Source organism: Melanotaenia boesemani, chromosome 2 (genome assembly GCF_017639745.1).
Source record: "Melanotaenia boesemani isolate fMelBoe1 chromosome 2, fMelBoe1.pri, whole genome shotgun sequence".
NCBI classification, from domain to species: domain Eukaryota; kingdom Metazoa; phylum Chordata; class Actinopteri; order Atheriniformes; family Melanotaeniidae; genus Melanotaenia; species Melanotaenia boesemani.
The window spans coordinates 29,435,772-29,447,864 of record NC_055683.1 but is presented as its reverse complement, the minus strand read 5'-3'; the positions used below and the strand labels follow the sequence as shown (position 1 = coordinate 29,447,864).

General features: G+C 37.5%; 1 protein-coding gene across 1 annotated transcript in view; it reads right to left on the bottom strand.

The window, feature by feature from the left end:
* Positions 1–11,816, bottom strand: part of hs3st4 (heparan sulfate (glucosamine) 3-O-sulfotransferase 4) — an 86,178-nt gene extending 74,362 nt beyond the window's left edge. The window contains exon 1 of the mRNA XM_041976324.1: positions 10,373–11,816. Coding sequence (XP_041832258.1) covers positions 10,373–10,962 — 590 coding nt within the window. The 5' untranslated portion in view covers positions 10,963–11,816. The remainder of the gene's footprint in view (positions 1–10,372) is intronic.
* Between the last annotated feature and the right edge of the window lie 277 nt (positions 11,817–12,093).

Below are 12,093 nucleotides of genomic sequence, written 5' to 3'. Positions count from 1 at the left end.
CAATTATGTATATAGCGCGCAGACAATATATATCACACATGTAAAATGCCCCACAAAGAAAGGACTGACTTCTTGGTTGAGAACAGGTAACAACCCTATTAGAGATGCAGAACATGTCAACTTTCTTCTAAATCTCTAATGCCAATAATCCAAATTACTCAAGAAAAACAATCACCTTCTGATACAGCAATTAGCAATTAGCATAATCCCTAAAAGCATCCTTTTGCATTTCATTGGCTTAATCCAAGTCTCAGGGGAGTTTGGCAAATGCCACAGCTTGTGTTAATGACTTCCAAGTTTCCAGTCGCAGTGAGAGTGTTGGTGGCAGAGACGTCAGCAATGTTTCACTGCAGAATTGTGAAATCATAAATGTATTCAGAAGATTTCCTTTTCAAAATAAACCCAGAGCTGCAGTATCTCTGTTGTATGTAATATGTGTGTAAAGTGCATGTTACACATCTAATACTCAGCTCTTACAATGTTTCACACTGTGCTAAAATTATACAGAATACCCCATGGTGATTTAGGAGAAAGAGCATGAATGAGTAAACAACATAAAGCGATGGGGAACTTCAAAGACAGTGGGACAATCAAGGCGCCTGAGATGCTGGAAGCCAACGAATGTGTTTGCCTTTGTTTGTGACAGTGACTCAGGGGTGTAAACAGAGGAATTAACTCACACCTCCGGAGTCTCAACACATTGCACATCCATAATTGAATTAGGTTTGTCAGATTTTTGCTGAACTATAGATGTTATGAGGAAAATGAGATGCATTCAGCTCCAAAGACCACCTCTATTAATGTTCTTGACTTTTCATTTTCGTCAAATTATTGACAAAAGAACAACTAGTAAAAAATTAGAAGCCTAAAAAAATCTCAGAAATTGACACAATGTTTAGGAGCCCAGGATGGAAATTTACTCTAACAAAATGGGTAAACCTTTTTCTTCATAAGGGAAACAGCTCTATGCCGCATATTGTTGCATACATCTACCGCATAATGATCATACTCAGATGATAATGCTTCCTGCACCAGAGGGAGACACCAACATTTTCATTCCACCATCCATCAGCATAACATTCTACAGAAGCACCTATCAACTCCAGGAAACACATTTGAAACATACTCCCAGAGGTCCCTGCGTCTTGGCTCCATGACCATTCCTGTCAGGGTTTTCCCTTTGACTGAACAAATGCATCAGCTTGTGTCATGAGACCACATCCCTCCCAGCCAATAAGGAGCACAAGCAGCACTAGTGCTGCAGGAGATGTGGAAGGGAAATTGGAATCCTGACAAGTATGATTGACATGCGTATTTGTCCCAAGGTAGTCTTATTTGCAGAGATTTAAAGACGTCTGTAAACCATCCTTCTGCTGAACAGAGTCATTGTTCCTCCAGACTAGAAGCACATCACTCCAATTCTGTTGCATGCAAATAATCTTTTCGGAGGAATGAATCCCTGTGAGCATAAAATGACTTCAGCTTATACTTTATTTTGGGTCCAAAATAAATAATTTAACAGATGAAGCTATGTCTTTCATTTTCAGACAATCTGTCCATGTTGTGGAACAAAAACAGAAGCCTGAGTCCTTCCTGCTATCCCAGCAGCAGCAGTGAAGGAGGCTGCTCTGAATTCTATCTCTTGTTGTAGACAAAAATAAGGGAATGTGAGACTTGATGTTGTGATGTTAAACCATAACCCATTGCTACTTAAAAAACAGTGGAGTGTCGTTCCAACAGGTTAAAAGAAAAAGACAAATGTGTGTGAGAAAAGGGGAGGAGAATATACATGAATTTCAAAGACAGGGTGAAATTGGCTTTAGCCATTAACAGCTCAGGATCATTTTTTTCTTTTTTAATCCATATGCAAAAAGGAGAGAGCATTATTACTTCTTCCAAAGATCGCTGGAATAAGGTCTAACCTATCTGTAATCCTGGAATGAAAGGAGCCTCTATTCAGCCAAAACAAGTCAGTAGTGAAAGGAAAACCCTCCTGAAAGGAGGTTCAGCGCTGTATTCAGCAATCTGAGTTGATCCTCCATACTGGGATATTCCCTGCAGAAAATATGAATTGTGGAAAGTAGTGTAGTTGAAATAGTTGTTCTAATTAGCTAAACTGAAAATTTGCAGCTTTGTTGCTGCACTTGTTGAAATTTAGCGCTTTCACCTGAGGTTTAAAGAATGCAAAATGTGATGTTTGTACATGCTGCATAAATTTGCAACTTACTTTACAGCAAATGTGTTTAGCAAGGGGTGATTTTGTCACCTAAATTATGTATTTTGCTTTATAATGAGGTAATGGTATTTATGAACACATGAATGAGGGAGGAAATAATCATACAATTTCAACTACTCCATCTAAATCTTTAATACTATGATACAGACATAATCTTGTAATTTAAGTGTAAGTTGTGCTAGAAATACATAAACCAACAAAACCTTTAGACACTGCATTGTGTAAATGTATGCTTCCTAAACACAACACAGAATCAGGTTTTTCTCATTTTAGGCACACACACATCATTAGTTAAAATGATGTACGAACCACAGAAAGTGACAATACTCCCCTTCAAAAGTGTTATAGAGTCAGACTTCCCTGCTTAGTAACATAGATGATAGATGAATGTTTGAATTTATACTTCATCTGCTTCAACTGAAAGAGGGAATTCATTAAAAGATCCATGGTTGTAGCTCGCCTAGGCTATTTAACTGGATTACCGTTGATGTCTCAGTACAGAAGTATGGGATGACAATCAGTTCATTAACCAAAGCACATCTGTATGTATGTATGTATGTATGTATGTATGTATGTATGTATGTATGTATGTAGGTATGTATGTATGTATGTATGTATGTATGTATGTATGTATGTATGTAGGTATGTATGTATGTATGTATGTATGTATGTATGTATGTAGGTATGTATGTATGTATGTATGTATGTATGTATGTATGTAGGTATGTATGTATGTAGGTATGTATGTATGCATGTATGTAGGTATGTATGTATGTAGGTATGTAGGTATGTATGTATGTATGTATGTATGTAGGTATGTATGTATGTATGTAGGTATGTATGTATGCATGTATGTAGGTATGTATGTATGTATGTATGTATGTATGTATGTATGTATGTATGTATAAAACAAAAACCCACGGCGAGTCCTCCTTTTATTTCTACGGCCCTCGTATGTGGAACAGCCTGCCTGAGGACGTGAGGGGAGCACCTAGTGTGGATATTTTTAAAAACAGACTCAAGACCCACCTTTTTAGTTTAGCATTTTAATCATTACTTTTATTATTACTATTGTATTTATTCATTTCTTTATTCTCAACACACAGACTGTATTCAGCTTCTATTTACTTATCATTTATGTATTTGTGTTATCATTTTGTATTCTCTTATTTCACGGGTTATTTTATTTTATGGGTCTTAGCAATATTACTTTTATTATATGGTTTTTAGATTGTCTTAGATTAGTTTTACAGTGTTTTATCTCAGTGTTTCCCCACATCACTAGAACCCAGAGTCTACGACAGCATTTCCTTGGTCCTTTTAACTTGCTTTTACCCTCTGTGATGTGTGTGTGTGTTTGACGGGAAGGGGGGGGGCTTGCTGCTATTGGGTTGGGGTTCTGGGGGATTTTACCATCTGTAAAGCACCTTGAGTTGCTATTTGTATGTATGAAAGGTGCTATATAAATGAAGTTTGATTGATTGATTGATTGATATGTAGGTATGTATGTATGTATGTATGTATGTATGTATGTATGTATGTATGTATGTAGGTAGGTAGGTAGGTAGGTAGGTAGGTAGGTATGTATGTATGTATGTATGTATGTATGTATGGATGGATGGATTTATTTATTTATTTATTTTACTTGTTTCTATATTAATACATCAATCCACTTTGATTTCTAGTTAAATCAACAGAAACCAAATTTAATGCCATAAACACATAGCATGCGGTGCATGTTTAACAGTGTATTTATGTCTTATGCTTATATACAAACTCAAGTTGTACTGATCGTATAATATTTGAAGGCTCTTCTTTTTAGTTGTTAGATTGCATGGATACTGAGTGGAATCTCATCATCACACTTGGCAACAACCTACATCTTTGATTATTTATTACTAAAAGTACATGATCTCATAATACTGATAACCAAGCATGAATAGCTTAAGGGTACACTGTGGCAAACATAATGTTCAGTTTTCTATTGTATACTATGTCCTAGAGCAGGGAGACAGGCCACCTTGTTTATCAGTATAGAACATAAAGTGTTTGTGTGCTATGCTAAATTTGAGGAGATTCTCAAGCAATAATTAAGCATGACTGCTTCTGTGGTAGCTGAAATCTCTGTGATGTTTGGTAGGTAAATCAAGAGGAAAGAGGGTACGCACTGAGAAAGACCTGAGTGATGTGGTCCATTCTCCTGACAACACAGAGCTTCACTGCTAATTAAAAAGTTTAATTCCACAACTGCAGGACTGGCATCAGAGTACTCAGAGGTGCGTCCTTGTGAGTCTTGGCGCCGTCTTATCAGGCATAAGCAGATTCTACCATGTTGGGAAGATGCAGGACAGGGAGGTGCTGCAGCAGCACATAGGCCCAGCTGGAAGGGATGGCATCCTTCCTGCTCAGGGATCTGGCCCACCTTGCTCTTTCCCATCTCCCCACTAAGTGGAGTCGCGGGCTTCCATTCAGTGGCGGGAGTCAGGGGCTAAGCTGCCCCATGGAGCGGCTGAGAGAAGGAAAGACAGGCTAAACAAGGGATAAACACTGGATTTAGGTTTTTTGCTGCTGGGCTTGACCATGGATCCACATCTCTATTTAACACCTCCTGTCACCCAGTCCTGTCATGTGACCGAAGGTCACAGGTACACTCAACCCTGTGCTGAACCACACACTGTTCCTATAAAGTCCTGCATTGGCTAAATTAGTCATGATACACTGACATCGCCTCCATGAGGGCATTTTAATATTTCAAAAAGAGATATGATTTTTTTTTCACACTGATGCACAAAGAAATGATATGTTTGATAAGGTATGGCAAAGAATGAATGCCTCCTATTGTATGACCTTGATTGAGTTAGAAGTAGCAGTGAAAGATCTATTGATTACAACTCACACAAAGCTAAAAAGTCTTCGGAAATGGAACTGGAAAGACTCTTTCTTTGACATCTTTGCATGAAGGCCATCTTTGCTCAGAAAGAAAATATTGGAATAAAGAGCAAGAAAAACAACCAAAGTATGGTAGTTTGAGAATTTGCTGGAAGAAAACCAATGTTTGCTGTAACTTATTATCATGAGGATGAACACTACTGCAGACAGTGCTGAAAGGGTAAGAACATGTCTTCCAAAGATTTATGGGCATATTCTCTTGCCTTTTATTGGAAAGGGGTTAAAGTGTCATTTTAATAACACAGAGATATTAAAGCTTACAAACCTCAGTAAAACATTGGCACTGCTTAGCAAGTAGACAATTTATCTTATGTTCACTTATTTTTACACGGGATTAAACTGAGACACAAAAAAAGTGAGCACATATAGACTTTTGCTGAACTGCTAATGTGTTCATACAAACATTCATATAATAATATTAATATTCAGATGTTATGCATGACAAAAATCTCTTTTTCTGTATCAGTGGTGATAAATCCAGATTTTATAAAGTCTGATAAAAGATTTCTGTGTAACTTTCTGTGCCGTCAAATCCTGAGCAGAGTGGTGGTTTTACAAGTTATTCTGTAGTTTTATATGCATGACTTATACTACCATCACACCGTGTTGTATTTCCCTCTGACTGATGGTACACCTCAGTATTGAGGCCCTCATAGTACCAGCTATTTGATGAAGTTCAGTACATAAATCGATTTTTATAACCTGTTAAGTCTTATACTGCAGAACTTTATGAGTGAAGGATAATTTACAGCTTTGGGCAGTTATTGTGGGAACGGATGTGAATGTAGAACTGTGAACTGGATTGTTCATACACTCAGATTAAAAGGAGGGACTAAAATGAAAATATAAAGAAAGATGTATTTAATGCAGTAAATGCATTTTTGTGTGATTTATATTAAGCTGATTTAGTTTGTAGTTCTCACAGATGTCAGTGTATTAACATTACTGATTTCATTATGATTAAGAACAGCTGAATTCAAATCTAAATCTGGCTCATTTTCTGTGGCCTCTATATTATGCCTACTACTTCAAAGTAGCTGAACAGCCCTCTGCACCTTCACATCATCATCACACACCACTGTCAGCATGGTCCGCTCACTTACATGAGGAGAGGCCAGTTTGACATTAATTTTCTTCTTCTTTTGAAATACAAATATTTAAATCAAATACATCTATGGAAAAAAAAATACTTAAAAAACACATTTCTGCAGGTTTTATATTCAGTGAAAGTCTTGTATGTTTTCTTTATTACAAGGAATCCAAGTCTGAGAAGAAATATGACAGATTCAGAGCAGAGTCACAAGAAAATCTTGCCCAACAATGTATGTAGATCCCTAACTGAGAGTGAATTTTCTGATCTTATTTCATATTTCAACACATAAAAAATAAAATACAATACAAATACAGATGGTACCAAGTTTTGAAAATCAAATATCAGCATATAAATATACACTTGGATTTGAATAATTTTGTTCACAAATTGCACTCAGGCTACAACACTGATGATTTTTAATGTTAATCACATAGTATATTTTTCAACGCGATCGCTTCACCATGTGTTCTCTCGGTATTCACCCTTTGAAAATTTTAATAAAACTGCTCGCACTTTGCTGAGTGTCCAATGCAGACATCAGTTGAATTGAGCCTAGATAGATGAAAAACCTAATGCCTTCTGGTGCATCATTTGATCATGGCTGCATGTGCTTTTCATCTGGAATTAATCTAAAATGTACAATCTAACATTTCTCAGTATGGTGTTATTTCTAACAATGTGGAAAATCTACTACAGCCACTGACTCAGATTTTTTTAATAGGAAACTAAACTGATTATTTTCTGTCTTGTTTGTCAGCAGATAATAGTTTTTTTTTCTGTCAATAGCTCATAGTTTCCTTCTCTGTCAAGCCCTCCCTAAAAACCCTATTAACATTTATGTAAACACCATTGTTTGACATTTTGCTAAAGTGACAGAAATACCAAACAGCTAACCTCGCTAATAGGTCCCCATTAAGCTGGTCTAAGTAGAGCAAATTCCTGCAGCAAATCTTCACCCACAGCAGGCGCAAATCTTCATGTATGACTGATAATCAATTACATCCTTTAGCACAATTTATGAGCCACATTATCTCTCCACTAAAGTATAAACAGCATGGAGTTGAGAGCTAAACTTCACAATTGCATTGTTGACTATAATGCATCTAATATTTCCTATATTAAAGCAAACTTAATAGAAAAATTATTTAAATTCTGCAGTATGAACCATCCTCTTTATTCAAAAGTCACAGCAACTTTAGAAGAGTTGATTGGGTAATGAAAGCTCGCCGTGAGTGGCAGTGACAGCATTACACTGAAAATGTTCGAAAAAGCTTGAAACACATTTAAAAATTATTCAGGACAGCTAAAATAAATAAATAAATAAATAAATAAAAACACAGCACCAGTCACCAGTCTGAATCATCTGTAGCAGCTCTTTCCACTTCCACACTTGGATCTTATGTATGGACCATATACTGTGGGGTGAATTTATGTACACTGAACTTCATGCCTTTTAATGACACAAAAACTCCATTTAGCTCACATACAAAAGTAACTGATTTAAATAAATAGTTGCACCTTTCTTACCAGTACTTAAGTCTGTCAACCAAGCCTAATCATCCACTGTTTTATGCAATAGTTTGACAGTTTAAGTAGAACTATTGTTTAAAGCAGGCAGTGCAACAGTCTGACAAAAGCAAAAACACACTTGGCAACATATTTTCTTGATAAAAGTGCCATTTGAAATATTTAGCATTAAGCCCATTCATTTTCATTTATTCATCATTTAAATAATAAACCTACACTGAGTTGTTGGATCTTGCATTTCTAGCTGAAGTACTTCATCCCTTGAATTCACACAAACAAATACAACTGAATCACAATTACAGGTCACTTAAACGTCCCTGACCAAGCCGAATCAAACCACATGTTCATGATGTCTTTCAATTGTATTCCGGTTGGTTTTCTATCAAATCCCTCAAGATGGGCTTAAGTTTATGAATCACATTTTATGAGCTCATTGGTCTCATTCAGACATCTCTAAGTGATCATAATTTCACTTCTATTAAATACACATTAGCCGGAGCATTACCAAGAGAGGAGAAAACTGTTATGCAATAGATTCTTTAGAAACAAACTTTAACAAAACTAGTTTATGTTTTAGTAAGGAAAAGTTGTTCGACTGATTTGAACCATTTAATCTCTCACTTCGACTGGTGTAAAGCGTTGCTCGTCTATTTATTCTCCCTCTGAAAAACGCCATTCTGGGGTGGACGCTCTCAAAGTGACAATGTCAGATGGATAATGAATTTTCTTTTAGAAAATACTTAGCTCAGGGGCCTAAAACACACAAGCACATTTATTATTATTTATGTAAGCATGTCATCCTCTTGTCTAATGAGCCTTTAACTGTACGGATAATGAAACAGCTTGCATTAGCACAGGCTAAATGAACAGCCGAGAGCTCCCATGTCTATGCAGCAAGATAAAAAGCAGATGTTTCACAACCCAAACACCGGCCTAACAGACTTGGTTCTAAAAACGAACATAAGGGACTTTGAGTCACCGTCATTCTCATCAGCTCATTGACTCCATTAGAAAACTCCCCTGGTCTAACATTATTATGTGAAAACAACACCTAACTGAGCCATGACCAACTGACCGTAAATGAGCCTTTAAATTGATTTTTTTTTTTTTTCTTCTTTCTCCTATAAACACATTAGTAATGAGCAGGTTCTTCTCTGGCTAATAAAGCTGGAGTCAAAGTGAATGTCAACATCCACAAACATGAAATGTGGTGTAATCAATTCACACAAATTTGAGAACCAGCTGCAAAGCAGAGGAAAAACATGAAAAATAATCCAGTATTTTGGATTACTGATCAAGTAAAGGGGATGCTTCAGTAAAACACAGGTTGAATGCTCAACAGAAAAGAGAGACCGGTTTAAAAAAAAACAAAAATAAAACAAAGTTAACATGGACACACTCTGATTTACAGCATTGTGTTCTGTATATCAGATGAAGTTTGACATTTGTTTAATACAGCACAATACACATTACATGAAAAGGTACATGTAAAAGAAATAGTCTGTCTTTTCAACCATGACTGTGCATTGCATGTGTGTGTGTGTGTGTGTGTGTGTGTGTGTGTGTGTGTGTGTGTGTGTGTGTGTGTGTGTGTTTGTGGCAGTGTGTGAGCACACAGGAAAATGAGAACTAAGAAATCCTAAAGTCAGTGATAAGCCAGTTTCTGGTGTCAGTGTCAAAAATGAACAATCTGAGAATAAAAATGAATAAATATTTCATCACTGGATACAAACATCTTATGATCTAATGCCTTAGTGACTTTTTTTTCAATGTGGAAACTGAAACCAGATTGAAGCAAAGCAAAAGAAGAGAAAAACGTCATTCAAGAATAAAGGTTAAATTACTTGGACGAAGAGGTAAAATACACCTTGCGAACCCCTAAACTGTACAGTTGCTACTCCTCTCTGTGTCAGTGCTTCCACTAGACACATTTAACCTGTTTAAAGAACTGTTAAAGCTCTTGGCTGGAGACTTTTGTTTTGTTTGTCTGAACAGAACAATCTGATTCTTACATGGTAGGAAGACCTGCTGTGTAGACCTACGGTCATGAACGCAGAGGTTTAAATATTGTATACTATTTCGCTTTATAGTAAGACTAAGAACTAAATTACAAAACTCAAATCCTTCAATCTTGTACAAGTTAACTTTTTAAATGACCAAACCAAGATTTTGTCAAGTTGAAAATGTAACATAAACGAAGTCTTCATTACTGTTATTTTCAGCATATGTTACTGTTGTCTAGCAGACTCTCTTGTATAAATAATAGGGAATAAAAAGTGTTTTTTTTTTTTTTTTGTCTGCTTTGTTATTCTGGTTTAAGAACTGTAAGAGCAAAATATGGATGAAAAGTTTGCATCAACTAAGATGACCTGCACATCAGCTATGTTTACAGAGAGCTGAATTCTGAATCACAAAAGTTATTTCTTTTTCTTCGAAAGCAGTGAATTACGTGCTGAATTTGTGTTTTTGAAAATGCTTAAAAAACACACAAAGTACTTGTGATTTCTGTTCATAGCGATTGCAATTTAAATGCGATCTCAAAAATAGATGGTTGGACTGAAACTTACCTGTACCAGTCCAGCCCCTTCTCGTAGTTCCTATCAAAGAAATGTGGCTCATTTCCAACGGCTCTGACGTCCGGGTGTACTCTGAGAGCCTCCAGCAGGGCTCGGGTCCCCCCTTTCTTCACCCCGATGATAATGGCTTGCGGAAGTTTCTTTTCTCCATAATCCGAGGTGCAGTTCACTCTGACTTCGCTGTCCGTGGTACTGAATTCCTGGTGCTCCCTCTCCAGCGCAGTGGTGTGATACGCTGCCGCAGATTTAGTTGGAGACGCCTGAGTCTTAATCCACTCCACTGTCCTTTGTTCGGCCTCAGCATGCTCCTTCACGGTGGGAACCGAGGTTGTTCTCTCAGTGAATTCTGTAAAACCCTGGGAAGTGGAATAAAGTTTCTCCCTTAATGTCACAAAAGTTGTCTCCTCTGTCACCAGCCTCCCTTGATACACATAGTTTTCTTGCAGAGGGAACTGCAGTGAGTTGTAGCAGCTCATCAAGCTATAGAACAAGTAGGTAACAGAAAGGGAGAGGGTGAACATGAATAAGATTTTCCGGGGCACTTTAGAGGTGAAAACCGAAGTGCTGGACCAAAATGCCATCTCTGACAGCAGTGATCCTCTCAAATAAGTGGCCAGACATGTTTCCACCCCGAGTCTTGCATGGACAAAATCAACAGCAATAATCAGTCACTATCAGCGCTGCTCCAGCTAAAAAACGTCAAGCTGGACCAAACCATCCTAATCCAACCAAATCGCATATTTATAAGGACAGAGGGGAAATAGATCGTTAAAATTCCGGAAGAATATCGCGTCCCTTTTCGTGAGTATCGATTTGTTATTCCAAGGCTGACAGACAATGTCACAATTTATTGGGCAGAACTTGCAGATTTGAGAGGCTGAAGGTCTGGCGTCCTTCGGAATGAGCAGCCTGACTTGAAGTGGACAGTGTATGATTGACGAAATCCTGGCATTTTATGAAGAGGGTGAAGAAAAAAGAAAACGAACCTCAGTGTTTAAAGTAGGCTTCTTCTCACGAGCCGCTCAATCCGAAGTCCAGTCCTGTGTAAGATAAAAAGAAGAGTGGATTTCCATTCATCCAATAAATCTACAAATCCATTTAGTCTTTCCAATGTTTGGCGAATGGAGAACAAAACCCCTTGTTCTTCTCTCTCTTTCACTTTGTGTTGCAGAAAGTAAACAGCCCTTGCACAAAAGCATCCACACTTCCCACTGATTACCAGGCTGCCGCTCGATGTCCTTGCGCCTTCTCACGTTGGTAGGATTCTACAATGTGCGCATCGGCTGTGTGAGCTCATCTGAGCTCAAGCGCTGTGGAGCCACACAGCATAACTAGTGTGTACACCCACATTTCCTCATGTCCGTGCACAAATAGGGCTATAAACGTCAGATTTCCTCTTACTGAGATACTTGTGCAGAGAAAAGCTTCTCCTCCTTCCCGCGGACTGCTCGCACAGATACGACCCATTCAGGCTGCTCGGATGTGTGAGCGTATACAGTTTGAAATAATTCGTGCTGTGTTAAGTTCACTATTAAAGTCACTCTCAGAAAGATTTTTTTTGATAGAGATTGTCTTCAGAGAAAGCTCATGTCTGCACCCTGCTGGTTTTTTGTGGACAATTGCATTGGTTAACTTAAAATAAAAATGAAATAAATAAAAAAAAGATGAGAAAGTGGTGTTTTCTGAGATGAGTGAAAACGGGTAATGAAGAA